Source organism: Sminthopsis crassicaudata, chromosome 2 (assembly GCF_048593235.1).
Source record: "Sminthopsis crassicaudata isolate SCR6 chromosome 2, ASM4859323v1, whole genome shotgun sequence".
NCBI lineage: Eukaryota > Metazoa > Chordata > Mammalia > Dasyuromorphia > Dasyuridae > Sminthopsis > Sminthopsis crassicaudata.
The window spans coordinates 676,989,492-677,014,751 of NC_133618.1; the positions used below are offsets into that span (position 1 = coordinate 676,989,492).

The window sequence follows — 25,260 nt, forward strand, 5'->3', positions numbered from 1 at the left end:
CAATCTTGCCCTTTTCCCTTCCCCTCCGTTGCACTTCTCCGACAGCTTCTGTAGCAATTCTCTTCATCCAGACTCTCCTAACATAATTAGAACCCGACTGTTCCCCTACCCCTTCTTTCCCCTTCAGACCATCCTACCCACACGTCTGCCAAAGTCACTCTTTTTAATTTTTCAAGTAACAAATGTTTTTCTAAAAACCAGTCTGCTCCTACCCTTCCCCATTCAATTCCTCATCACATAGCTTCAGTTCAGCAAAACCAACTCCCCACCCCGTTCAGTCGTTTCATTTGGAGTGATCCGTCGAATCTTTCTCCAGCTCATTGTACAGAAAAGTTGATTACGGTAAGCAGATGAAAAGCCTTACCCAGGGTCCCACAGCTAGGATGTGGGGTCAAACATTCTACCCACTGTGCCACCTACTTAGGACCAACAGGAAAATCCATGAGTCTAATTTATACAAACACGAGTAAGTAAATTTAATGAATTCACATAAAAAGTTTTTAGGTTATGGAAAAAAAATTTATTGAAAAAATCTTCCCTTTAAAAAAAAATAAAACAAAAAAAATATATAAACTTTCATCTCACCATAAACATAGTTAAAAATTAGCTGGGCAAAATGAACTTAATGAAATGTAGGTAGAAAATCATTTCATGACCTACTTACAAAACTTGAAAACTGGCAACAAACAAGAAATCAAAATATTCTACATCTACATATTTTTACTTAAACTAAGTTAACTAAGTACTTCTTCAAATTTCTGTTATTAACATTTTTTTCATTTCTATAACAATCATTTCTTCATAGGCAGGATATATAAATCATCTTGAAATTATATTTGAAGATTTACAAAATGAGCACCGTCACTCTTTTTTTTTCTCAGGCTTCAATGTTCTTCTTTGCTGTCTGGTTGCTGTTATTTCTATTTAGAACAAAAAACACAAGGTAAATTTATAAATATTTTGTCCTTTACATATGTAAATATATACAGGTGATTGATGTAATGGCATTTCCAATTACAAAATCATCTAAAAATCTTAGGGCATTATCCCACTATCTAACAGTACTTGAATTGAACCCCAATTTCCTAGTACATCCTATATCTTACAACCTTCTTTTTCTAAGCAAAAATTCTACAAGAAAACATTCAGTATAGATTTAATGTTTCTCTTTTTCCTTTCAAATTCATGAATAAAAAAGGGAAAGATTTGCAAGATAAAACATCATATTTAACATGATTATAAGCTACACTGGTAAACCTCTCATGATGATGAATGGACTTATTAACTTCATAATTTTTAAAATAAGCTGAAGGAAATGCTAAATTAAGAAGAAACATTGGCTTTTTAGCTTAATAATACACTACACTGGGTGAAAATGGATAAAAAGCAAATTAACATGCACAAAATGTTAAAATCCAAACATCATGGAATTCAAGAGATAATGCAACATTCATTCTAATTCTTCATTTTGACAAAATTTCCTATATTCATTAGTCCCATTCTTGGTTTCTGTCTGCTTGAATCCAATGGCTATGATCAGAGGCTCTGGAGAGTCATTTCAGTAACACAAATGGGCCAGATCTTACCCAATTCAAAGGCTCTGAAATCTGGACTCAGTAAAGACTACAAAAGGTCCATGGTGTACGGGGGGCTGCCTGTGAACCAGAGCCAAAGTTCCAGGATCATAACCCAAGATTAACTGCACAAGAATGATTTTTCCTTCCCTCTATGGACAAATAAATATCAACTGGGCTATAAAATCAGAAGAAATCCCACACAAAACAATTATGGAATAGCATGAAAATTCCTAACCAATTTTTTTTGCACTATTTAATAAAGTAAGAAAGCTCCTTCTGGATAGCTGGGGAATTGTAAATATAAATTAAAGCTACTTGATGCTCAAAGCTTTCAGGGCTGCTGCTTTAAAATTTTAAGTCAGTTTAGATGGGGAAAAAAAAATTCATTGCTCCTTTAACTATTTAGAATAAATAGAACACTAAAGACCAGATAGTTTTCTCTTACTTTACACTCAATTCTAACAGGCTAGTTATATAGTTTATAGCTGCCAAGGAAAGTTGGGAAGGAGGGAAAGCAAATGACAGTAAGAAAAATCTATAAGCCAACAATAAGTGTGGGTCTGCAAATATTCTATCATAGCATAGCAAATGATATTCATAATTATGACTATTTACTCATCAAGAAAAAGTTCAATTTACATTTTGAATGCTCAGCTTTAGAAAGTAGAGATATGTTGAATAAGATTTTAGGAAGATTTCCATCTTAAAATAAGTGGTTAAAATGAATCTTTTCATTCATTCATTCATTCATTCATTTATTGCTGAAGCAAATGGGGTTAAGTGACTTGCCCAGGGTGTCACAGCTAGGAAGTGTTAAGTATCTGAGATCAGATTTGAACTCAAGTCCTCCTGACTTCAGGGCTAGTGCTAAAATGAATCTTTTTTAAAAGCTTATGCTTAAAGGGCAGAGTGAGGGTTCAGTTATCCAGAAAATTAGCTTGTTTCTCCAAGTCTGATAATACTTGGATAAATAAGTATACTTAAGAGAATCAATGTTTTGCCATTCAAAACAAATGCTCACTTTTCATTTTTATTTCAAAAAATAATTAACTAAACAACAAGAAAAAAAGTTTGGTGACCTACAGTGCCCTACAATGCTTACTTAAAATGTTTGCTCTTAGGAAGGAACTCAACAGATTTCAAACATTCAGGCATTCCTCTGCCCCAAGAAAGATAATAAGATCTTTTCATCTGCTGTGGAAAAGATGACATATATGTATCACTAGCACAGAAAGATAAAGCTTGGTAAAGAAGAAAGATTTAGCATTATATTTACATAAATTTCCTTAGATAATAAACACCTGTATTTGTAACCTCAGTCATAAACAAATTATTTTTAGATTCTTACATACAATACTGAGTTGAACAATTTTTTTCTTTTGAATTTAGCAAAACTGTGATACTCATTAAAAATAATTATAAATTATCATACCTGCTTTGAACTTCTGGTAGTTGGTCTGCTTCCTCTTAGGGTGTAACTCTTTTCACTGCCTGATGAAGCATTATTTTCTTCAGTCTGGTTTGTTTTATTTTTAAATTTTGACTGGGCTTTTAGGCCTGACTTGGTTCCTTTTGCTGCTGAAAGATTATCTTTGAAAGTATCTTGCACTTGGGTAGATTTTAGAGGACAGTGTGGAATACTAACATTTTCAACAACAGTTCCCTCTGTTTTGATGCTGGTGGTTGATGGTCTCCCCCTTTTCTTTGTTGAAAGAGTGAAATCAACTTTCTTCCCCCTTTTGGCCTTTCCTGATGTTAGAATCGTTTTGGAGGCAGCAGTAGATGAGTTATCTTCGCTAAGATTAGAAGATCTTTGCTGTTCCAAATCACTTTTATTTTGATATTTGGATCCGATTTCAGATGTTTGACTCATGCCGGCAGTAGATGGGTCAGTTTTGCTAATATCAGCAGATCTCTGCAGGTTCGTATCACTTTTGTTTTTAAGTCTGCTTCCCATGCCTCTTCTGCTAGTTAAGCGCTTGTTTGAAAAAATCCCAGAGGGTGAGAGGTCCAGCGTGTAAGCTATGTCAGTTGCACTAGGCAAAGGAAAGCCATTCGATCCTTCAACTTCAAAGGACTCTTTTGTTTTTCCCTTAGTTTTCCTTCTTAGTTTATTTCCCAGGCTTGAAAGCTTTTCTTCATCTGCTTCAGCTATCACGATCTCAGCTGCACTAGATACAGGAGGAATTTCTTGCAGTTCTTTATCAACTTTGTATCTCTTTCTAGTTAGAGGTCGAATTCCAACAGGAATTTTCTCTTCCTCTGCAGAATCTCTCAGTTCTGTATCCATTTTCCTTTTCCTTTTTGGCCTTAAAGACGGCTTCTCATGTTCTGTTGTATCATTTAAACTCTTTTGAGTTTTCACAGGCTTTTCATCCTTTAGGCAAAGTTCCTCAGGTTCAACACTGGAGGAGGGAAGCAATCGTTTTCTGGTTCTAGATCTCAAAGATGCATTGTGTTGACCAGGCTCTGTCTGTAGACAAGAATATGAAATTTCTTGTGTTTGTGTAACATCTTGGTTTTTACTTTGAGGTTTTAATTTCTCAGGGGAGCTTGTGACTGTTACAGATTGTTTAAGATCCATTTTCTTTTTGCTCCTAGATTTACCTACTTTCCCTGGACTTGCAACTTTTGACTTTTCTTCTTCTATCTGAGGTTTATATACTTCAGCAGGCAAAGTATTAAGTTCTTGTGTTTCTGTAGCACACTTAATCCTGTTTCTAGTTCTTGAAGATGCCATTTTTTCATTAACAGATGTAATCTTCCGCCTGGCTGGTAAATTCCTTTCATTATCCTCTCTGCATTCTGTGTGTGTTGGATATGACTCTTGTTTTTCCTTAGATTTATTTCTGCTTCTAGTTCTCAAACCTATGCCATTCTCGTTCATATCTGTCCTCCCCTGGTCGCAGCTATTCAGAGGGTTTTCATTGTTTCCTGTGCTAGATAAACTATCACATATATTCAGAAATTTACTATTTCTAGAGCCAGTCACCAGGACTGTCTGTTCTTTTGGTTTCTCTGGCAAATTTTTTATATTTTCCCTTTCTTCATCTGTGTAGGATATATTTGAGTCACAAGGTAATATGTCCTTATTTTTATTTCTGTTTCTAGATCTCAAAAATTTATTTCCTTTATTCACAACACTCTTTTCAAATTTCTCCTCCTTATCTCCCTCTTTGGGAGATGAAACTATATCATTAACTAAACTACCAGTAGATTCTTGTAATTTTATATCAGCTTTGCTTCTATTTCTAGTTGTTATAGTTACCCTTTTTTTCTTTTCATTCTTCTCCCTTGGTGACCTATTTGTTTCACTTAGTAAAGGGCTAGGCGATCCAAGCAATTCCTTATTGATTTTATTCCTGCTGCTAAATCTTAAGGGGGGAGCTGCCATTTTTTGAATCAGTTTCCCTTCTGTCAATCTCTTATTGTCTGAGCATTTTTCATCATTTGTGTGTGAAACATTTGACTCACTAGGTGATTCTGCATTTTTATTTCTAGATCTTGATGTTACTCTCCCTGCACCCCTCTTCCTTAAATTGTCTACAGGTCCTTCAGAATTCTCTTTATCTATCTCTGAAAAATTTGAACTACAACTCAGCACTTCCTTTTCAGTTTGATGCCTTTGACTCTCTGTATTGCAGAATGTTCTGGGCCCAGTCTTTACAGGTTCTTCCTTTTCTGAATGTGCCAAACTTTCGTCATCCTTCTTTGCTGAAGCAAGTCTTGACTCTGCATTAAATCTGGTTTTTCTTCTGGATCTTAGTGTTCTCTCACTGCTATCATTTTTATTACTGACTTCATCCAGAAAACTGTCAAGAGGTTTCTTGTTTTTCCTCGTGGTGATGTTCTTCACAATCTTTTCATCATCAATCTTTGTTGAAGCAAGTTTTGACTCTGCATCAAATCTGGTTTTTCTTCTGGTTCTTAATGTTCTTTGATTTAAGCCATCAGTATCTTTTATTTCATCCTGAAACTTCAGAAGAGATTTCTTTTGGGTTTTTTTGGTGAATGCATTTTCTGTCTCACTGGGCAAACTATCATGTTCTTGTTGAGCCTGACTAATTTCATCTTTTTGAATGTTTTCCTTTAGGCTCATTAAGTATAATGACCCATCAATTTTAGAGGCATCAGATTTATCTTCTGAAATAAAAAAACACAAATGAGTATGAAAAAACAATTAAATTATCAACACACAGATAGTTAACCCATAGTAAAAAACTTCAGGTTGCATGTGTTCTCTAGGTGCACATTTTTCTCTAAAAACCAGAGAAAGTTTTTCCTTAGATATTCCAGATCAATTTTTTATTTACCAATTATTCTATTTTTAGCCTAATTTTTGTTTTTCAATAGGATTATCAAAATGGGATGCTGATTTGAGTTAAAGTTCTAGCTATACTTGTATCTTATATCATCCATTTATTCCCCACTTTTAAAAAACACTTAAAATAGTAAAGGAGGTCTGTGACATATGCTAAGGGGATAAAATTGCTCATTCCTTAAGTGTTTCTTTATTCTTATATCAATTAAAAAGAGTTCACTGATTTTAATTAAACCACTAGAATATAAACATTTTTACTTACCATCTTTCTCAAAAGGATTAGTGCAAATTTGTAGTTGGTACTGGTCCACTTCCCCTGAGTGGTCCTAAAAGGATTAGAAAATAGATACATTTTCAAACCTCTTGTAAATCAAATATAATTTACATTTACTTTTGAATATACCTTTTATACCATAGAAATCTTTAAAGATGCTACTAACACTAGTACTTTGCTCACTTGGATAAAGTTCATCGCTATTCAAAGAATAGTTTTTGCAAAGACTTCTCTTTGACACATAAATGTATGATAGACTAACAGCTGTTACTAAAAACTGATTATACCAATTTCTATTTTAAGAAACTTCTTGTGATCAAAACGATATGAGAGAAAATTGGCTTCTATGTTATTGGAATACCTTGATTGATGCCCAGAAGCATGATCACAATTCCGATATGGAAAAACAAACACCTATGGAAGGTAACCCATTTCCCACCATTGCAGTTTCTTGTTCTAGACTCTATATCTCCCTCTAATGAAAACAAAACAAAAACAAAACTCAAAACCTCAATTGTATATTAAAAAAAAAAAAAAGCTTTAATTTCTAACTTCATAACAATTTTTAACTCTTAAATTTGTCTTCTGGAGCAAAATTAAAATCTAGTCCCTCTTCTGCAAGAAAATTCCTTCAAATATTGGATCACAGATGATACTTATATATATATATATCTCCTTAGTATTCTCTTATTTATGGCACTCTTGAGATTTATTTTGAAATCTAATTTTGAATCATCTTCTAATTCATTTCTTCAAACTAGTTTTAATTACCTAATACAACAATCATACAAATTATAGTTAAAATAATCATTGGGTTGTTCACAGAACTCAAAGTTTTCTACTATTTTTAAGTCTACTTTACAGGACCTATTCAATTATTTTTATGGCACTGTCCTGTGCAAAGTATTGCACTGAAACTAAAAACTGGTTCAATTATTACCTTGCTTTCTTTTGGTGATTCAAACATTTCTTTAAATCCAGTATAGTCTACTTCAAAATTGGAGTCTTTTGTTCTTGAAGGTAATTTTAATTGGAAGACATCTCCCACCACTCTTTTTCTTGATTTCGGTAACTTATTCCTAACACAGCCACCAACTGTCTGAGGTTTAACTTCCTGTGTTGGCTCTAGTATTTTTTCTGTAATTTGGGGTTCTTGATTAGAAGCACTGAAATCATCTATTGCTTTTTTTCTGAGCATTTTGAGCTCTTGTAAGTGTTCTGTATCTGATTCAGATATTTCTTGTGCATCACTTATGTCTTTTACTTTATTTGGAGTCCCCATAAACACAGTAACACCTGTCAAATCTTTATCCAATTGGCCCTTTTCTTTAGGGGTCCTCACCAATTTCGTAGTCTTAGCAGGCTCTTCTATGGTCAACTCTCCCCTTTCATTAAAAGTCATATTTAGATCTTCTGGTTTTACTTTGTGTGTGGGAATTTTCAAAAGTGCTATTTTTTCTTTAGGAGTCTTCATAAGTTTCTTAGGATATGCAATGTTTTCTACATTTTTTCCTTCTTGGGGTTTGCTTATAAGTTTCCCTAGGCCTGAGTTATCATCTACTGGTTGAGTTTTACTAAGATTTTTGGTACCCAACACCCTGGCGTCTTCTACTAGATCACATTTCTGCTTTGCCATTTTAATAGAGTTCTTGACATGTTGCACATCTTCTATCAGTTCCTCCTTTTCCTTAGCAATTCTTGACTGTCTCCTGGTTCTGCTCAGAATTTCTGATTCACACTTTGTCAAGATGACATCCTTGTTGACTTTTTCTTCGACTAAATCAACCGCTCTTTGTTTTGGAGTACTAAGTGATTCTAAGTTTTCCTTAAGAGTAGGTACAAGTCTCCTGAGACCTACCAGATCTTCAGATGATTGAGCTTTGGACTTTGGAGCATCCTGCTTGACATTTCTGTGGCTTGTCTGACTTTCTGCTACTATCAGTGCTTTTTCCTTAGGAGTTCTTAGCAGTCTTTCTCTGCATACAACCTCTCCTGGTTCTACTTTGTCCTTAGGGCTTGTCATCAGTCTCTTGACCATTGTTAGGGGTTCAACAGGTTCACATTTTCGTTTGGGAGTCTTCTTAAGCTGCTCAGTGTTGTTGAGATTTTCCATCTCAATTTGTTGTTTTACTGACCTCATCAGCTTCTTTTGGACTTTGGCATCTGTTGCAGTACATACAATTTGTTTTGAGGTTGTAAGATTTTTCTGAACTTTTGCATCATCTTCAAAAAATTTTGCTACTTTGTCTTTTGCTGTTGGTCTTGGAGTTTCCATAAGTTCCCGGATGCCACTTAGGTCCTCATCTTCCACCACTTCTATTTTTTGCTTTGGAGTTGAAGTACGTTTTTTCTGAACTTTTCCCTCATTCCCAGCATAATCTGCCACTTTGTCTTTTGCTGTTGGTCTTGGGGTTGCCATAAGTTCCCGGATCCCACTCAGGTTCTCATCATCTACTAGTTCTATTTTTTGCTTTAGAGTTGAACTTCTACGTTTTCTCTGAACTTTTCCATCATCCCCAGAAGAATCTGTCATTTTGTCTTTTGCTGTTGGTCTTGGAGTTGCCATAAGTTCCCGGATGCCACTTAGGTCCTCATCTTCTACCACTTCTATTTTTTGCTTTGGAGTTGAACTTCTACGTTTTCTCTGAACTTTTCCCTCATCCCCAGAAGAATCTGCCACTTTGTCTTTTGCTGTTAGACTTGGGGTTGCCATAAGTTCCCGGATGCCACTTAGGTCCTCATCTTCCACCACTTCTATTTTTTGCTTTGGAGTTGAACGTCTAAGATTTTTCTGAACTTTTCCCTCATTCCCAGCATAATCGGCCACTTTGTCTTTTGCTGTTGGTCTGGGGGTTGCCATAAGTTCCCGGATGCCACTTAGGTCCTCGTCTTCTACCACTTCTATTTTTTGCTTTGGAGTTGAACTTCTACGTTTTCTCTGAACTTTTCCATCATCCCCAGAAGAATCTGTCATTTTGTCTTTTGCTGTTGGTCTTGGGGTTGCCATAAGTTCCTGGATGCCACTTAGGTCCTCATCTTCTACCACTTCTATTTTTTGCTTTGGAGTTGAACTTCTACGTTTTTTCTGAACTTTTCCCTCATCCCCAGAAGAATCTGCCACTTTGTCTTTTGCTGTTGGTCTTGGGGTTGCCATAAGTTCCCGGATGCCACTTAGGTCCTCATCTTCTACCACTTCTATTTTTTGCTTTGGAGTTGAACTTCTACGTTTTTTCTGAACTTTTCCCTCATCCCCAGAAGAATCTGCCACTTTGTCTTTTGCTGTTGGTCTGGGGGTTGCCATAAGTTCCCGGATGCCACTTAGGTCCTCATCTTCTACCACTTCTATTTTTTGCTTTGGAGTTGAACTTCTACGTTTTTTCTGAACTTTTCCTTCATCCCCAGAAGAATCTGCCACTTTGTCTTTTGCTGTTGGTCTTGGGGTTGCCATAAGTTCCCGGATGCCACTTAGATCCTCATCTTCCATCACTTCTATTTTTTGCTTTGGAGTTGAACCTCTACGTTTTCTCTGAACTTTTCCCTCATCCCCAGCATAATCGGCCACTTTGTCTTTTGTTGTTGGTCTTGGGGTTGTCATAAGTTCCCGGATGCCACTTAGGTCCTCGTCTTCTACCACTTCTATTTTTTGCTTTGGAGTTGAACTTCTACGTTTTCTCTGAACTTTTCCCTCATCCCCAGAAGAATCTGTCATTTTGCCTTTTGCTGTTGGTCTTGGGGTTGCCATAAGTTCCCGGATGCCACTTAGGTCCTCATCTTCCACCACTTCTATTTTTTGCTTTGGAGTTGAACTTCTACGTTTTTTCTGAACTTTTCCTTCATCCCCAGAAGAATCTGCCACTTTGTCTTTTGCTGTTGGTCTTGGGGTTGCCATAAGTTCCCGGATGCCACTTAGATCCTCATCTTCCATCACTTCTATTTTTTGCTTTGGAGTTGAACTTCTACGTTTTCTCTGAACTTTTCCCTCATCCCCAGCATAATCGGCCACTTTGTCTTTTGTTGTTGGTCTTGGGGTTGTCATAAGTTCCCGGATGCCACTTAGGTCCTCGTCTTCTACCACTTCTATTTTTTGCTTTGGAGTTGAACTTCTACGTTTTTTCTGAACTTTGCCATCATCCCCAGAAGAATCTGTCATTTTGTTTTCTGCTGTTGGTCTTGGGATTGCCATAAATTCCTGGATGCCACTTAAGTTCTCTTCTTCCACTAGTTCTATTTTTTGCTTTGGAGTTGAACTTCTGCGTTTTTTCTGAACTTTTCCATCATCCCCAGCAAAATCTGCCACTTTGTCTTTTGCTGCTGGTCTTGGAGTTGTTATAAGTTCCCGAATACCACTTAAGTTCTCTTCTCCCACTAGTTCTGGTTTTTGCTTTGGCATTGAAGATCTAACTTTTCTCTGAACTTTTCCATCATCTCCAGAAGAATCTGCCACTTCGTCTTTTGCTGTTGATCTTGGACTTGTCACAAGTTCCCGGATGCCACTTAGGACTATATCTTCCACTAGTTCTATATTTTGCTTTGGGATTGAACTTCTACGCTTTCTTTGGACTTTTCCATCATCCCCAGCATAATCTGCTAGTTGGTCTTTTGCTGTAGGTCTTGGAGTTGTCACAAGCTCCCAGATGCCACTTAGGTCTTTCTCTTCTACAAGTTCTATTTTTTGCTTTGGGATTGAACTTCTACGCTTTCTCTGAACTTTTCCATCATCTCCAGAAGAATCTGTCATTTTGTCCTTCGCTATAGTTCTTGGGGTTGCCATTAGTTCCCAGATGCCACTTAAGTTCTCATCTTCCATTACTTCTATTTTTTGCTTTTGGGTTGAACTTCTACGTTTTTTCTGAACTTTTCCATCATCCCCAGCAAAATCTGTCACTTTGTCTTTTGTTGTTGGAATTGGAGTAGCCATAAGTTTCCAAATCCCACTCAGGTCCTCATCTTCTACTAATTCTATTTTCTGCTTTGATATTGAACTTCTAAGTTTTTTCTGAACTTTTCCATCATCCCCAGTAAAATCCGCTACTTTGTCTTTTGCTGTTGGTGCTGGGGTTGCCATAAGTTCCCGGATGCCACTTAAATCCTCATATTCCACTAGTTCTATTTTTTGCTTTGGGGTTCTTGTTACTTTTTTCTTCACGTCTCCTAGCTCATGCTTGATGATTGGTACAGTTTCTGAGGTAGATATGCCATCTGGACACACAATAACTGGCTTCAGGCTTGAGATTTTATTGACTTCTGTTGGAGAGTACTCTTTATTTTGCAATGAAATTCTTCTATGTTTTGGTATCTCTACTGGTTGGTTGGTGACAGGTTGCTCTTTATTTGATCTAATTTTTAAGGGAGGTGTGACTCCTAACTGAGCTAATATTTCTTTGCTTTGATTTTTTAGGTTTGTGTGTTTCTCTATTGAATTTTCTTTTGAGTCCCCTTTGTTTGGCATTTCAGTCAATCTCTTGATGACTTGGATATCTTCTTCTAAAATGTTGAGTGTTGAATCTGGTGCTTGTGGATTATAAGAATTCAGACCTACACTTTGTTCCATTGATAGTTTAAATTTTTTTGTAGCTCTACTTGCACTTCCATTTTCTAATTTTTCTTCTATACATAAAACTTTTTGATTTTCTGGTGTTTTAACTCTGTTACGATTCAGGGTTGCTTCATTTTCCTTTGGTGTACAAGTCTTCAGCCTTTTCGAACCTGATGTCAATATTTTATGGTCTTCTACACCCGGATGTATTATTTCATCATTTCCAATTTCAGGGATTTTAATTATATTATCTCCTGCCCTTGACTGTCGGTTTCTTGGGGAACGGCGGCATGAAAAAATGCTTGAGGCAAGTAACTCTTGTGCTGCATCCTGAGTAGTGGGTATCAGTTTCTTTGCTGTAATAAATGGCAGAATGCAGATAATTATCACACAAAGAATATGTTCCCCTCACCAATTTAGAGAATAATTTGTTTTTATGCAATATAGAGAATTCAAGGTCTAATATTACTTTTAATAGTTCTGTATTCTCATGATTTCCTGATCAATGATATTTAACATACTTAGTAAGATGATGCAAATCTGTGCCAATCCAGGTAAACCACATGTAGATATGTTGTATTACATGAGAATGTGACAGACGTACATAATTAACTTATGGCTAGTTTAATTGGAATACAAAGTACATGAAGGACAGCAATGTGAAATAAATCAAGGGTTTGTATTTAATCCTAGAGGATGCAGAGAACCAACCAAAGATTTTGAGCTTACATAGTGTTACTATAGGTTAGACCAGCACTTAAACAGGAAAATAACTTTGAAAATGCTGTGAAGGGAAGAATATAGAGAGGGGAGTGCTGGAAGCTAGGAGGCCAATTATAAAGCGGATATAACAAAACTAGAGACAATTGGAGTTTTTAAAAAGCCATATAAGTAGGGAAAAAAGGAATGGATATCCATGCAGGGAGAACGAACTGACAAGACTTGGCAAAAATTAACTTTCTATACTTGTTGAACATAAGAAATGTTTAAACTATAGCATCACAAGAATGTTTAAATTGTACAAATATATTTATATAATACTTCTACTAATCATTATAAAATATAAATACTCCTTTATAGATGTGAAATGCAATTTTGATTTAGTCAGGATCCAGCTGCTCAAGCTGAAGATTAGCTAAGGCATTGCATGATACCCTCTACAGGGACGGAAGGGGACTATTACAAACATTCTAGTAACTTGTCATTCCAAAATTTCACTGAAGAAAAAAAAAAAGAAAAACCTACCACATTCATCTGAAGTGTGCTCATGTCCTGAAGATGTATGAGGGTGTCCTTTAGAAAACATTTCTTCAAACAAAAGTGGTGAAGCTGTACCAGTCTCAGACTTTCGTTTCTTATTTACATGGATTTTAAACATGTCTGCTAATCCTATTAATGAAGAAAACAAAAAACATAGTAACATATCTATATGCAACATAGCATCATAGTAATATTATTATGGAAACCAGTCATTCCACACTCTTCCAAAAGGAAAACAATGCAACAAACATTTTACCTCCTACAGTCACTATTCATAAAGATCTATCTTTCTCAAAGTCTAGGGGCACCCACCCTAGGCTGCAAATTCTTGACTCTCTTTCCTATTTCCCTTTCACTGGTTTTCAGCTCTTCTTCTGATTCTAGCTGTTAGGCAATTTATCTGCTTCTCTTTGGTTGGTTTGAGTCACAAAAACTCTCTTTCCCTGAGCATGTCACACATGCTTACATACACACATACAAACTTATACAACTATCCCTTTTATTTCCCCCTCCCCCCAAAGGTAAGGTAGCTATTGAAAAGATAAGCCAACCAGCCAGATCAAAAGCAGCTTCAGAGCAGCAATCAGATCCAACTACAAATGACCAGAGTCAGGGAGCTTTCTATTACTCATTTAATATTGTGCTCCCACACACACATTTTGGCAGGTTGTCTCTGCCTCCATGACACATTCATTTTTTACCTGTAAAATCCTCATTCATATCCATGTCAGTTTTTAAAACAAAGCTGTTCAGCATCCTACAGGGCCGAATAGGTGCAGTCACTTTTTCAGTATGAGCTCTACCAATCACTATGGTGCAGGGAGAGTTTGCATGACCTGTACCAAAGGAATCCTTAGTGCCATTTGCTGGCTTCTGTAAAGTAAAAAGAAAGATTTCCAAATTTTTAAAAAATATTTCTTAATGTTATTCAGAGGATATTCAGAATTATATATAGTGTAATACACATGACCCATGCAATATGTTATACATACACACATAAATATTCATCATATATCATCACACAAAAATAACACTCACACACATGTAAAATGTTCTCAAAATTTCTGTAATGTACCTTGGGGGTTAATCTTTTCTGCTTCTTTATTATTCTTCTCTCAAGACCATGTTTTACAACAACATCTGCTTGTGGTGGTTTCTTAGTTCCTAATCTCACCACATCTGCCCAAGAGCGTACAACTGTAAAGAAAAGTAATTAATAAAAGGAAATTAAAACAAAGGATGAAATAACATTTTATTTTGGATAGAATCAATCAAAAGACTAAAGCAAAACCTTCTCTAATAGTGATAACTTAATCCTGGTGGGGTTCCCTTCTTTTTAGTCATCCAACTAATTTCAAGGTCATCCTTTTCTTTGCTTTCTTGCTGGACACATCAGGTCCCTTGCCAATTATTTCTCTCTGCATAAATATATTATCTGATTTCTCTTGACTCACAAATATACCACTCAGGTTTGTTATCCACATAAATTCAAACACTTCCCCGACCCCCCCCCTCACTGCAATCAGATTGGTTAACAGGCATCTAACTCCTGTTTTTCCTCCTTTTCTTTCCTACAATAGTTACTGCCACAGTAATTTTTCCTAGATCCAACACACACACACAAAAGTCTGACCATGTTTCACTCCCTGCTGTTAGATAAATGAAACTTTTAAGTGTTTTCTGTCTTCATGAGAAGACCAACCTTTCCAGGTTTTTAATGTATACCTTTCCCAACCCCCCTGCATGCATATGCACTCTTTCTAATCATATTTACTATCCATATTATTTTTCCTATCTTGGGTTTTGTCTCTGTGTTGGTAAGACTGGCCTGCTTCATCCACCGTGCTTGGGGGCACACGATCCCTGTTTATTGTAAGAGACATTGGAAAATTCATTTAAAAATTACTCCCTGCTCATTACCCATGAGATTAGCTTCAGATGCACCACTTCTCCTCTTGGCATAAATCCTCTGCAAAATATCATGTTGGCTTCTTCTTCCAGAAGCTGGGCTCTTTGAGGATGATGGCTTGTTCATCTTCTGGAGCTGGTTTTCACCAGCAACAGATTCTGCATTCTCACAAGATTGAGAAAGACTGGAGTGGGCAAATATTTTCTTAGTCCCAGGCAACTCTGGTGACAGGTCTTGTACATGCAGATGCAGTGGTACCCCTTCCTCTACAGGGTGGGAGGAAGGCTCTTTTTCCAGTAGTTTAGAATGTTCCTGCTGAAATGGACATTTTGATAGTTTACATAAATTATAAGATCTGCTGTGAGTTCCCTAATAAATACATGAACATGCCTAAATTATATCAACAGCCTGTGACAGACACTAATCTCATTTGAGTCTGACATCAACCTTTTTAGGGACCACCAACCTCTCTGCAATGGCACCACCAGGGCTCAAGGAGCTTCAGGGACAAAAGAGTCAGCAGTGAGACAGGGAGTGGCCCCCAAAAGTCTCTCCTGACACAAGGCCAGAAATGAAAACAAAGGATGAAATAACATTTTATTTTGGATAGAATCAATCAAACCTTCCCTAATATTGATAATATATAATTCTGGTGGGGATCCCTTCTTTTTAGTCATCCAACTAATTTCAAGGTCATCCTCTTCTTTGCTTTCTCAATGGGCCCATCAGGTCCCTTGCCAATTATTTCTCTCCACAAATGAAACATCATCTAACTTCTCTCTTCTCTTGACTCACAAATATTCACATCAATTCAAACCCTTCTCCCACCCCCCCCTCACTGCAATCAGATTGGTTAATAGGCAACTAACTCCTGTTTTTCCTCCTTTTCTTTCCTCTTATGGAAAATGATTAAATAACCTGGCAGTAGAAAGGATTGCTTCCCAAGGCAACTGGAGGTAGGAGGCAAGGTCTTCAAACAAAAAGCCTGGATTGGCCATTTATTAGACATGTTGGGTAAACTCGGCCAGTGGTTTGCTCTAGATGGTTTTAAAGTTACACTAAAACTTCTGATATCAACCTGAAAAGCAGAAAGTTTTCCACCATGAATAACTCAAAGTAACCAAAATTACTAGGCTCAGTGATTCAGATGAATTTGTCTGCCACCACCCAGTGGCAGCAAAACAAAACTACAGGCATATGTTATATTTTGGGAAAAGAAAATGACATATTATAGTGTTGCTAGTGATATTTTATTTGTTTACCCTAGAAGCACCTTTTAAGTTAGTAAAAAACATTTTTCTCTTTTTAAAATGATCAAAGTAAAAAAAAAAAAAAAAAAACGATCAAAGTAAGGAGGGATTCTACTACTTTTCCATAGGAATAAAAACAATTAACAAATGGCCCAAAACAGGATTCCTTCCTACCTCAGATGGCCCTGAATCCTATTCAGACTCATGGCATCTAGACAAGCTGAATATTAAAGCATCTGGCAAGCTTGGGGAGGTCTGACTAAGTCAGAGTGATGTATGGGCAAAAGAAAAAACTTATTTTGTAAATCATGACCTGAGCATGATAGAAAATTATGTTAAGTGAAATTATGCCTTGGTTTTTTAAGAGTACACTAAAAAGGAACACTCCAAATTTCCTATCTCATCTCATTCAAATTTCATTTCATTTTATGTCTTTCAATCCCCCCCCCATTAAAAAAAATTATAATAACCCTAACAGAGTAACCTTAACAGATAAAATTTCATAGCACATCTGGAGAAACTCAGCATATGGAAGCATCTTTCACATATATCCCATCTAACCCTGAATGCATTTAAAGAGAATATTCACAAGGAATCATTTGAAGATAGGCTAACATACCACCCACCACTTATTAAAAATGCATTTGGGGTTATGGATCATTAGATAAAGAAATGCAAAACTTAAAATATAGATGGATCAAATTCTTATCTAAAATATCATTACCTTAATTATTGATTTTCTCAGAACAGTCTGAGGCTGGCTTCCACCTCTTCGTCTTGTCCCTGGGGATTCTCCTCTTTTAAGAGGTGTATTGGGAGGTAAGTTTTCATCAAATAATTCAGGTCTTAGATGGACTCCAAAAGAAACTCTCCTCCTTTTGGCTGCTGATCTGTCACTCTCATTCACGTTACCTTAAAAGAAATATATTTATATTGTTTACACTTTATACATCCATTTACATACTAATCTCAAATGTATTATACCAAACAAAAGGATGTGATATATCTTAGTTTACTTACTTCAATATACAAAGCACAACAAAAGGATAGGCATATGCACACTGATACATACACACATACATATAACTTTAAAAACTTTGGGGAAAAAAAATTAGATATGAAGAGCTCAAAGACTCTCCCCTCCTAAAGGGGATGAGTCTGTGTTGCCCTATAACCTAACTTTGAACTACTCCTTTTCAAAAGCATTAAATTAAAAATTCAATGTTGCCTTTCAAATGTTCTCCTGCAATGGCATCTTTGCATGGGTTATGGAAGGAAGAGTGGATAACAGATCTAAAAATCTGACTATCCGTGAGAAGATTTATTGAGGAGACAGGCAACAAGCATCAAAATTCTCCCTCTGTCTATAGAACAAGGACCCAACTACACATGCCTTATAAATATGTCTATATGTGAACAGAAATTAGATTTATCTTGCTTTTATAAAGTTTGGCTATGTAAACTTGAAGCAGTCTTTAAAATCATTGATATCAAACTGACTGATATTGGTACAGAAAGGTTATTTTAGCTGCTTCATCACCACTTAATGATTCATTATAGATGGACAAAAATTAGCTTGGGCTAATTTGGGAAAGAAAAAGGATGCTTTTGGGGGATACTGATTTGAAACCTGTCAATAATAATTTTGTAGTACTGCACCTTTTTGAGTAAAACCTTTTCCCTTTCTGAAATAGAGAGTTTAGAGAAAGTAGAAATAGAGAGTAAAAGAGAAAGGCTCTACTTTGGAAGTTTTCATTTCTGACAAACCTTCAAAATAGAGTTCTTCTTTTTCAGTTTCCTTGGCTATCTCTTCTGAACTGGAGGCTTTCTTCTTTGGAGTAATCTGATTGTTCTTCAAGAGGTTCCCTTTATTTTTGGGCAAATCTGGAGATGCTCCCCCACCGTTAAAGTCACTCTCTTTGAGAACAGGTGTGGCCATGTGTTCAGGGGTTTGGGCAGTCTCTCCCCCTAATTTGGACAGTTTACCGCTTCCCCAGGAGGAAAACCTCTTGGTTTGGGACCGGAGTGTGTACAGAGGAGAAGGATGATTGGGGCTCTCTGATGGGAGCACCAGAGGGGCTGACCTCCTTCTGTCCTCCTCCTTTTTTCTCCCTGAATTCCTGGCAGCCAGCCCCTCACTCCTGCGTTTTCGAGGTGCCTTCAACCGCTCCATCTCTTGGCCTGGCCTCTCAGCTAGGAATCTCTCTGCCTGGCTCTGCTCCAAAGTGCTCTCATAGGGGTCCTCAAACCACCTTTCTTCCTCGTGGCTCCTCTCCAGCTCCAAGGCTGCTCCAGGGCTCCCTTGAGCCAGGCTCTTGTGCTTTCCTTCTTTGGCATGCCTGTCCTCCTGGAGGGGTTCTGTCTTCTGCTCTCTACCACCCATGCTGACCCGAGTCTTGGGCCCAGATTTTCTGCTACCAGGGTAGCTCTGACGGCCTACTTGGTGGCAGTCACTGTTTAATTCTCCTTTCATCAGGCCAAAAAGTTTCTTAAAAGGCGAGAAATCATGGTTTTCATTCTTCTTTGGAAATGTGGGACTCACATTCACATCTCCACTGCAGTCAGCTGCTAGATCATTAGAAATAGAACTTTTTTCAGTGACATTTGGGGTACTTTCTTTGGGTTCTTTCTTATGTAAAGGTGGAGTTTTCCCTGCAAGATGTTCTTCCACATTTTCTGAAGCATCATCACACTTTTTAGGTTTATTTGCATTCATTTCCTCTAGATAGCTCATTAGTGAGAATGGCCTTGTGTTATTTTCTTCAGAGTGTTCTGTAGAGATATCGCTGAAAGAATGGTGGTGGCGTTCTCTCCTTTGGCACTGTTCTGTATTAAGAGAAAACAGCAATTCAAGGGCATCTTAAAAATATTTTCTTGGGATATTACTAGTAATTGGATACTTCAAAGTAAAATGAAAAACTTTCTTCAGATTATTATTCTTTTAAGTCCGAGTGAATGAATTCTTTAAAATACAACTCGCCTTTCCCTTGTCTGTTTCTAAACTACTATATTTACTCATGTTTTACCCAAATAGGTTCATGTATACAAAATGCTTCCTATTAATAAGCAGCCTAAGAAATAATTTTCTGTTTATAGTGAATTTGTATATTGTTATTTAAGCAAATGCACACAGAACATTTATGCGTATAAACACTGTTGAAGACCCTATATATAGCTTCACAGCTAGACTAGGAAATGAAGGGCTTCACAGAAAATCATCATCAACAACTAAATTCACTGGAATCCTAATTAATGACTCTCTCTTTCCCAAACTATGTTTTGTCTTCCATCTCCACCATTACCCTTCTCCCCTTCCATATAGCTATATATAGCACTATATGCTAAAGTGGGATAATTCAGCTCATACTTATTAGTATAAAAATTAAAGTCCCTAATCTCAAACAATGCCCCTTCCCCCAAATTCAACCCATTATCTGTAGAATTGGTTCAATGTCAAAATGTTAAGTACTACTAGACTTTATTATTTTTTTCCTCCTTCATTTAATTTCAATTCTAACCTATTGAGCGAGGTTCTACTGGTCTCCTCCCCACATCCCCCCAACATGAACAAGGAAAACAATTACTGACCATAGTCCAGAGTTGAGATACTTCGGGATCGAGCAGGCATCACCTATGAATTAGCATGGGTGATAATTAATATTTTCACACATTTTGTGACTAAAAATTAATTCTGTTATATTTCCCATGACAAAGGTAAAACCTATTATTTTGAACTTTATAATATACAATAAAATCAACTTTTGTAGTTTATATAAATTACCTTTTATAAATTAGACTAATTTATTAGTTGTCCTTCTTCCTTCCTTTTTCTATGTTTATGGAAAATGCCACACTAAAACTCTAGGGTATATGAAAACTATAAAATTCTTTCAATCTCCAGGTACATACATCCTGTCCATAATTGTTTGCAACACACATCATATTCTAAATGAGTTTTTATTGAGCTTATTTTTGCATTAAATGCAATCAATTAGGGTCTAACTTTATAAGAAACAGCTCCAGGACTTTAAAATGATAGCCTAGAAAATATCTCCTTAATGTCTGATAATGTCCAAATCTTTTACTAAGTTCAGTGTTAAAAGCATGAATTAATTATAAATGTTACCAATAGAATTAAAACTGTTTATCATCAACTAAGCAAAGAAATACTGGAGACCTCTAGAATGTTAAAATAAAAAACATTACTTTCATGCTTTACCTCTTTGTTTTTTGGTCCTGAAGGCCTTATTGGTGCTTTTCTTTCATTTTGAAGGCCACTTTCATATTCAAACCTGAAAAGGTTTTATAATAAAAATGTTTTAATAATAAATTTTTAAAAATTATCATCTTAAAGGTCTGATAACCAAACTAATTATCTAATGATGTATATATACATTAATACAATATATTGCACATGCATACAAAATTTAAGCTTTAAAAACCAGCGCTTAATTTTATGCTTTGTCACATTAAAAATACTTATTTGCCTTTTTCTTTCCTTCAAAAATCCTAAAGCAATTATTTGATTTTATCTATTTAATAAAAGAAACTCATGATCATGGCCCTAATTTTGTACAATTTAAAGGAGAATAGGAAAAGTCCTTCACTATAAACAGATGGGACTAGTTTCTAAGAATAGGAAGATTTTTTTACGTTAACAAAAATCACAATTCAAAGTAAATCAAAAAGTTGCTGCTTTTAAAAGATAGTTAGCTAGGTGGTGGAGTGAACAGAGCATTAGCCCTATAGTCAAGAGGACCTCAGTTCAAATCTGGTCTCAGACAATTAACACTTCCTAGCTGTGTGACCCTGGACAAGTCACTTAACTCCAACTGCCTCAGGGGAAAAAATATAAAAGACAGTTGTGATGTAGGTCACTAGACAAGAAGAGAGGAGGTGGGTTTTGAGATTGTTAGGCTGTACACCAGACACCCCCCACACTACTGGCAGACCCAGTATTGAAAGAGGCAAATCTCTACTGTGATGCAAAATCCTAAGTCTGGACCAAAGCACAAAACCAAAATGAAGGTAAACCAAATGAGACAAAACTTTGATTAACCACAAGCCAATTTAACTGGAGGCCAGTTTTCACTGACCTATTATGAACACACGCCACCTTCTAAAGGTTCTGATCCAAAATCTAAATACACCATCCCTCTCTCCTCTCAGAGTTCCTATTAAAGAGAAATCTAAATGAAGTTCCCCCTTTAAAAATTATTTAATACATAGGCTCATTGCTAGGAATGGGAATACAATGTGGTTTGCTGATAATTCTCCCTCTCTTAACAAAAATATCTGAAAGAAGTAAATATGAAATAATAACATAATTCTTAAGACAGATTGTGGTTTTGCTAGTCTCAACCTACCTGAAAGAACGGTCAAATATGGTAATTAAGTCTCCATGCTTCAATTTTACAGGTTGGCAAATGGTAGTTCCATTTAAGTGAGTTGGATTTGAAGAATTTAAATTAACTAATAGAGCCTAAAAAGGAGACAATTTTAGTAAATAAAACTGATTATATATACATATATATATATTTATATATGTATGTTATACATATATGTTGTAACACATACACATATATAACATATATACAAATACATAAAAGAAATCAATTTGCAAAACCATACTTGCCTCCTTAAGCTGTTGATTAAATTCAATTCTGCATTGCTGTCTTGAAACAACAGGTAGCTGGAGCCGGATGTCACACTCAGTACTCCTTGATTCAAGGATGATTTTTAAAACAACATTTTACATTTTTACTTGAATTTCATAAAAAGGTAATTTTATGACAAAATATTGATATTACTATTGCTACTTCACACTAAATGGCAGGATGAAAATATCTTTTAAAAATGTAAAACTACAGTTCTTTCTTTTTTATGTGTAGTATTTAAACTATCAACAAATATTTACTGAATGCTTATGTCTCCTACTGTATGTGCCAGGCTCTGTGCTAAGTGCTTCTGATGGCATCACAAAGCAAGCTTTCAAAGCAGAACTAGTTAAGCTAAGAGAAAAAATGTCTTCATTTTCAATCCAGGATAGAAATCTGCCCGTTTAGAACCAGAATACTCCCTGCTAGCTCCTTGAGAATGGGGCTGGTTAGTTAAGTGGGACTAATTTTTTTTTTTTTAAATGAAGAGTTGTAAAAATATTAGCTAACAAATTGCTTATAAGCAAACAAGGGACTCTCTACTGAAATAAGAGTTATCTAGCCACAAACTATCAACACAACTAAAGAACTTCCCCCAAACCTACTTGGAAATAGAATTCACCAGAAGCCCTGAATTAGGGAACACAACTTCCCTTCTTTCTTGATGCTTGGATTCAGCAAGTAATATCATAACACAGAACCTCCTCCAAGAGATCACAAAGAATCTTTCTGGAGGCCTAGGGTAACGTGAGACCTGATGAAGTGACCAACTGAGTGTGTCTTCAAGGCCCCCAACCTTTCAGTCCTACCTTACACTCTCTTCTTCCCCTCCACCCCCTTAGGGGCTTCTCCCTTTTCAGCCTGGCAGACTGAGATGCTAACTAAATGATTGTGTTACAGATGGGTTAAAAAGTAGATGCTTTTAAGACCCTACAGAATGCTACTGCATTTTATACCAGAGTCAGAAAAACAGAAATTGTTCCAATTCCTTCACTAAACCTTTAAGTGGCCTCATAAATGTAATTTAGAAATAAGGTCAGCTAGATGGAAAAGCAGTCCTGTTGGCCTGGAGTCGGGAAGACCCTTTATAGACCTCAAGTTTAAATGGGGACGGAAAACAGCCGTCACTTTAACCTTCGGTGTCTGCCTCAGAATTTTCTCAACTTATGGGCATCAAAGTAGATTTCTCAAGCGTTTTTCTTGGTATCTGCTTCATAGTAGGTAATAGGAAAGTGTTGGCTATTTAACATTAATTTTTTTTCAATGGATCAATACAATTTTGTAAAGAAGTAAAATAAAAGGAAAAAAAAAAATCACCTCTTGCTATTGCCACCCCACCAGTTGTCATGTTTTAAAAATATAAGGAAAGAAAGGACTTTCCTGGACAAAAAAATTAAAATAACATAAAATAAAATTCTCCTTTAGGTTAAGATCAGGAGATTATCTTCATTTGCTCCCTAAAGCACGGTGCTATTACGTGACTAAATGACAAGTGAACCAACAAGAACATACTTCTAAAGACTTAATTATGCAGCCAACAAGGGAACACACACCCTGTCCTCTGTTTTTAGGGGCGCCTGGACTGTTGTTTGCAAGGCCGGGGCTTCGGGCAGACTGAAGTTCCGTAGAGATCACTTTAAGTGAAAATGGACTTATTATCATTGATCCAGATTCCACTAACAAAGAGTGAGATTTCCTCTCCAAATGGGAAAGGGACTTCTGGCAACCAGTTAGTTCTCCCTTCACCAGGCAGTTTGCACATTCTCTGGGCCTTGCACTTGAGGCATTGGGGGGGGGCCTAGGTCAGCTGCACAGATGTGCACCTACTTATGAGAAGGGGCCAGCAGCCCCATGTTTGGCACCTTTCAAAAAAAAGGAAACTTCCGGTTTGGTGAAGATTTCAAGTCCCAATATCTTTACCACTGAGGGAAGGGCAGGTGCTGACCAGCTTGGGGGGGGGGGGGAACAGAGGCAAGTGCTGGGCAGTTAGGGGGGAACAGAGGCAGTGCTGGCCAACTAGGAGAAGCAGCAGGTGCTGGTCAGTTAGGGGACAGAGACAGGTGCTAGTCAGTTAGGGGGAGACAGACAGGTGCTGGTCATTTAGGGGGGACAGAGGTGCTGGTCAGTTAGGGGACAGACAGGTGCTTGTCAGATAGTGGGGACAGACAGGTGCTGGTCAGATAGGGGGGACAGACAGGTGCTGGTCATTTAGGGGGGACAGAGGTGCTGGTCATTTAGGGGGGACAGAAGTGCTGGTCAGATGGGGGGACAGACAGGTGCTGGTCATTTAGGGGGGACAGAGGTGCTGGTCAGATAGTGGGGACAGACAGGTGCTGGTCATTTAGGGGGGACCGAGGTGCTGGTCAGATAGGGGGGACAGACAGGTGCTGGTCATTTAGGGGGGACAGAGGTGCTGGTCAGTTAGGGGACAGACAGGTGCTTGTCAGATAGGGGGGACAGACAGGTGCTGGACATCTAGAACCCCCGGCGCTAGGACCCCCCATCCCCGCCAAGCCACGGTTTCCAAGCGCTCACCTCCCGAACAAACAGGAAGGTCGGTTTAGGGGGTACCGGTAACCATCGGCCCCGGTCCGTTTAATAATAGTCACGTATCCCAACGTATCCGTCATTATCCACACCAGAAAAGAAATCTGGAAGAGAAATGTCACTTTACCCCCACGTGACCGGAGCCAGCCCCAGCGGCGCCCACAGACACAGCCCCGCAGAAGGGCTTTGCGGAGCTCTAAGCCTCACAATTCCCCGCCTCCCCCGACAGATGTCACAATAGGGCCCGGAGTCACAGGAGCCCCGTTCAAATGCAGCCTCAGACACGGACCAGCGAGTCCCGACACCCGGCCTGCCTCGGTTTCCTCGCCTGTCAAACCACTACAGGAGCTCTGCCAGCACCATCCAACTCCGCACTCCACGAGCAGGCTGTCAGCGCCCCTCCCCCCGGCCCCAGGGCCCCCCTCTCCCCCGTTTTCAGAGGCTGGCCGGAACCCTGCTCAGTTTCAAACAAGGGCCACGTCGCCCCCGGTTCCTCGTTAGCAGCACCCCCTGGGCGGGGGTGGGGGGCAGGCAGAGACGCGCCTTCCACAGGAGCTCGCCACATTCTCGAGCCCCCACCTTCTCCTGGCAGCCTAAGGCCACGGCGAGGCCCGTTCGATCAAAATAACGGGGGGACCTGTGACGTCACAGAAGGGGGCTTCGACACCACAATGCGCTGGGTCCCGGGGAAGCGGCGCAGGAAGGTCTCGCGGCGGGACCTCCGGCCACTGACTGGACCCGCGGCTGATGGCCGGCCACGAGGGGACAGCCATCAAGGCGGCTGCTTACTTACCTGCAGCTCAGCTCCTCTTCCTCGTGCTCGGGGCGCTCACTCCCTCGGTCCACCGGTGCCCCGCGGACCCCCGTCGGTCCGGCACCTCCTCCCTCCTTCCCCCCCTTTCCCCTTCTGCTTGAGTTTCTTCGCGCCA

At 38.0% G+C, this 25,260-nt stretch overlaps 1 protein-coding gene across 3 annotated transcripts; it reads right to left on the minus strand.

The window, feature by feature from the left end:
• Positions 1-497: 497 nt before the first annotated feature.
• MKI67 (marker of proliferation Ki-67) lies at positions 498-25,260 on the minus strand. 3 transcript variants are annotated; one of them, XM_074297172.1, is made up of 16 exons: positions 25,125-25,260; positions 24,320-24,435; positions 21,763-21,847; positions 21,494-21,609; positions 20,347-20,419; positions 19,716-19,758; positions 17,895-18,953; positions 16,852-17,039; positions 14,889-15,189; positions 14,044-14,165; positions 13,670-13,841; positions 12,954-13,097; positions 7,113-12,064; positions 6,161-6,224; positions 3,010-5,720; positions 498-920 (listed from the first exon to the last, which is right to left on the minus strand). In XM_074297172.1, exons 2-16 carry the CDS (start codon positions 24,412-24,414, stop codon positions 915-917), a joined length of 10,131 nt encoding a protein of 3,376 aa, XP_074153273.1. In that variant the 5' UTR covers positions 24,415-24,435; positions 25,125-25,260; the 3' UTR covers positions 498-914. The 3 variants fall into 3 exon arrangements, with proteins under 3 accessions (XP_074153273.1, XP_074153272.1, XP_074153274.1); XM_074297171.1 differs by having other exon boundaries at positions 14,889-15,192; XM_074297173.1 differs by lacking the exons at positions 21,763-21,847; positions 25,125-25,260 and having other exon boundaries at positions 14,889-15,192.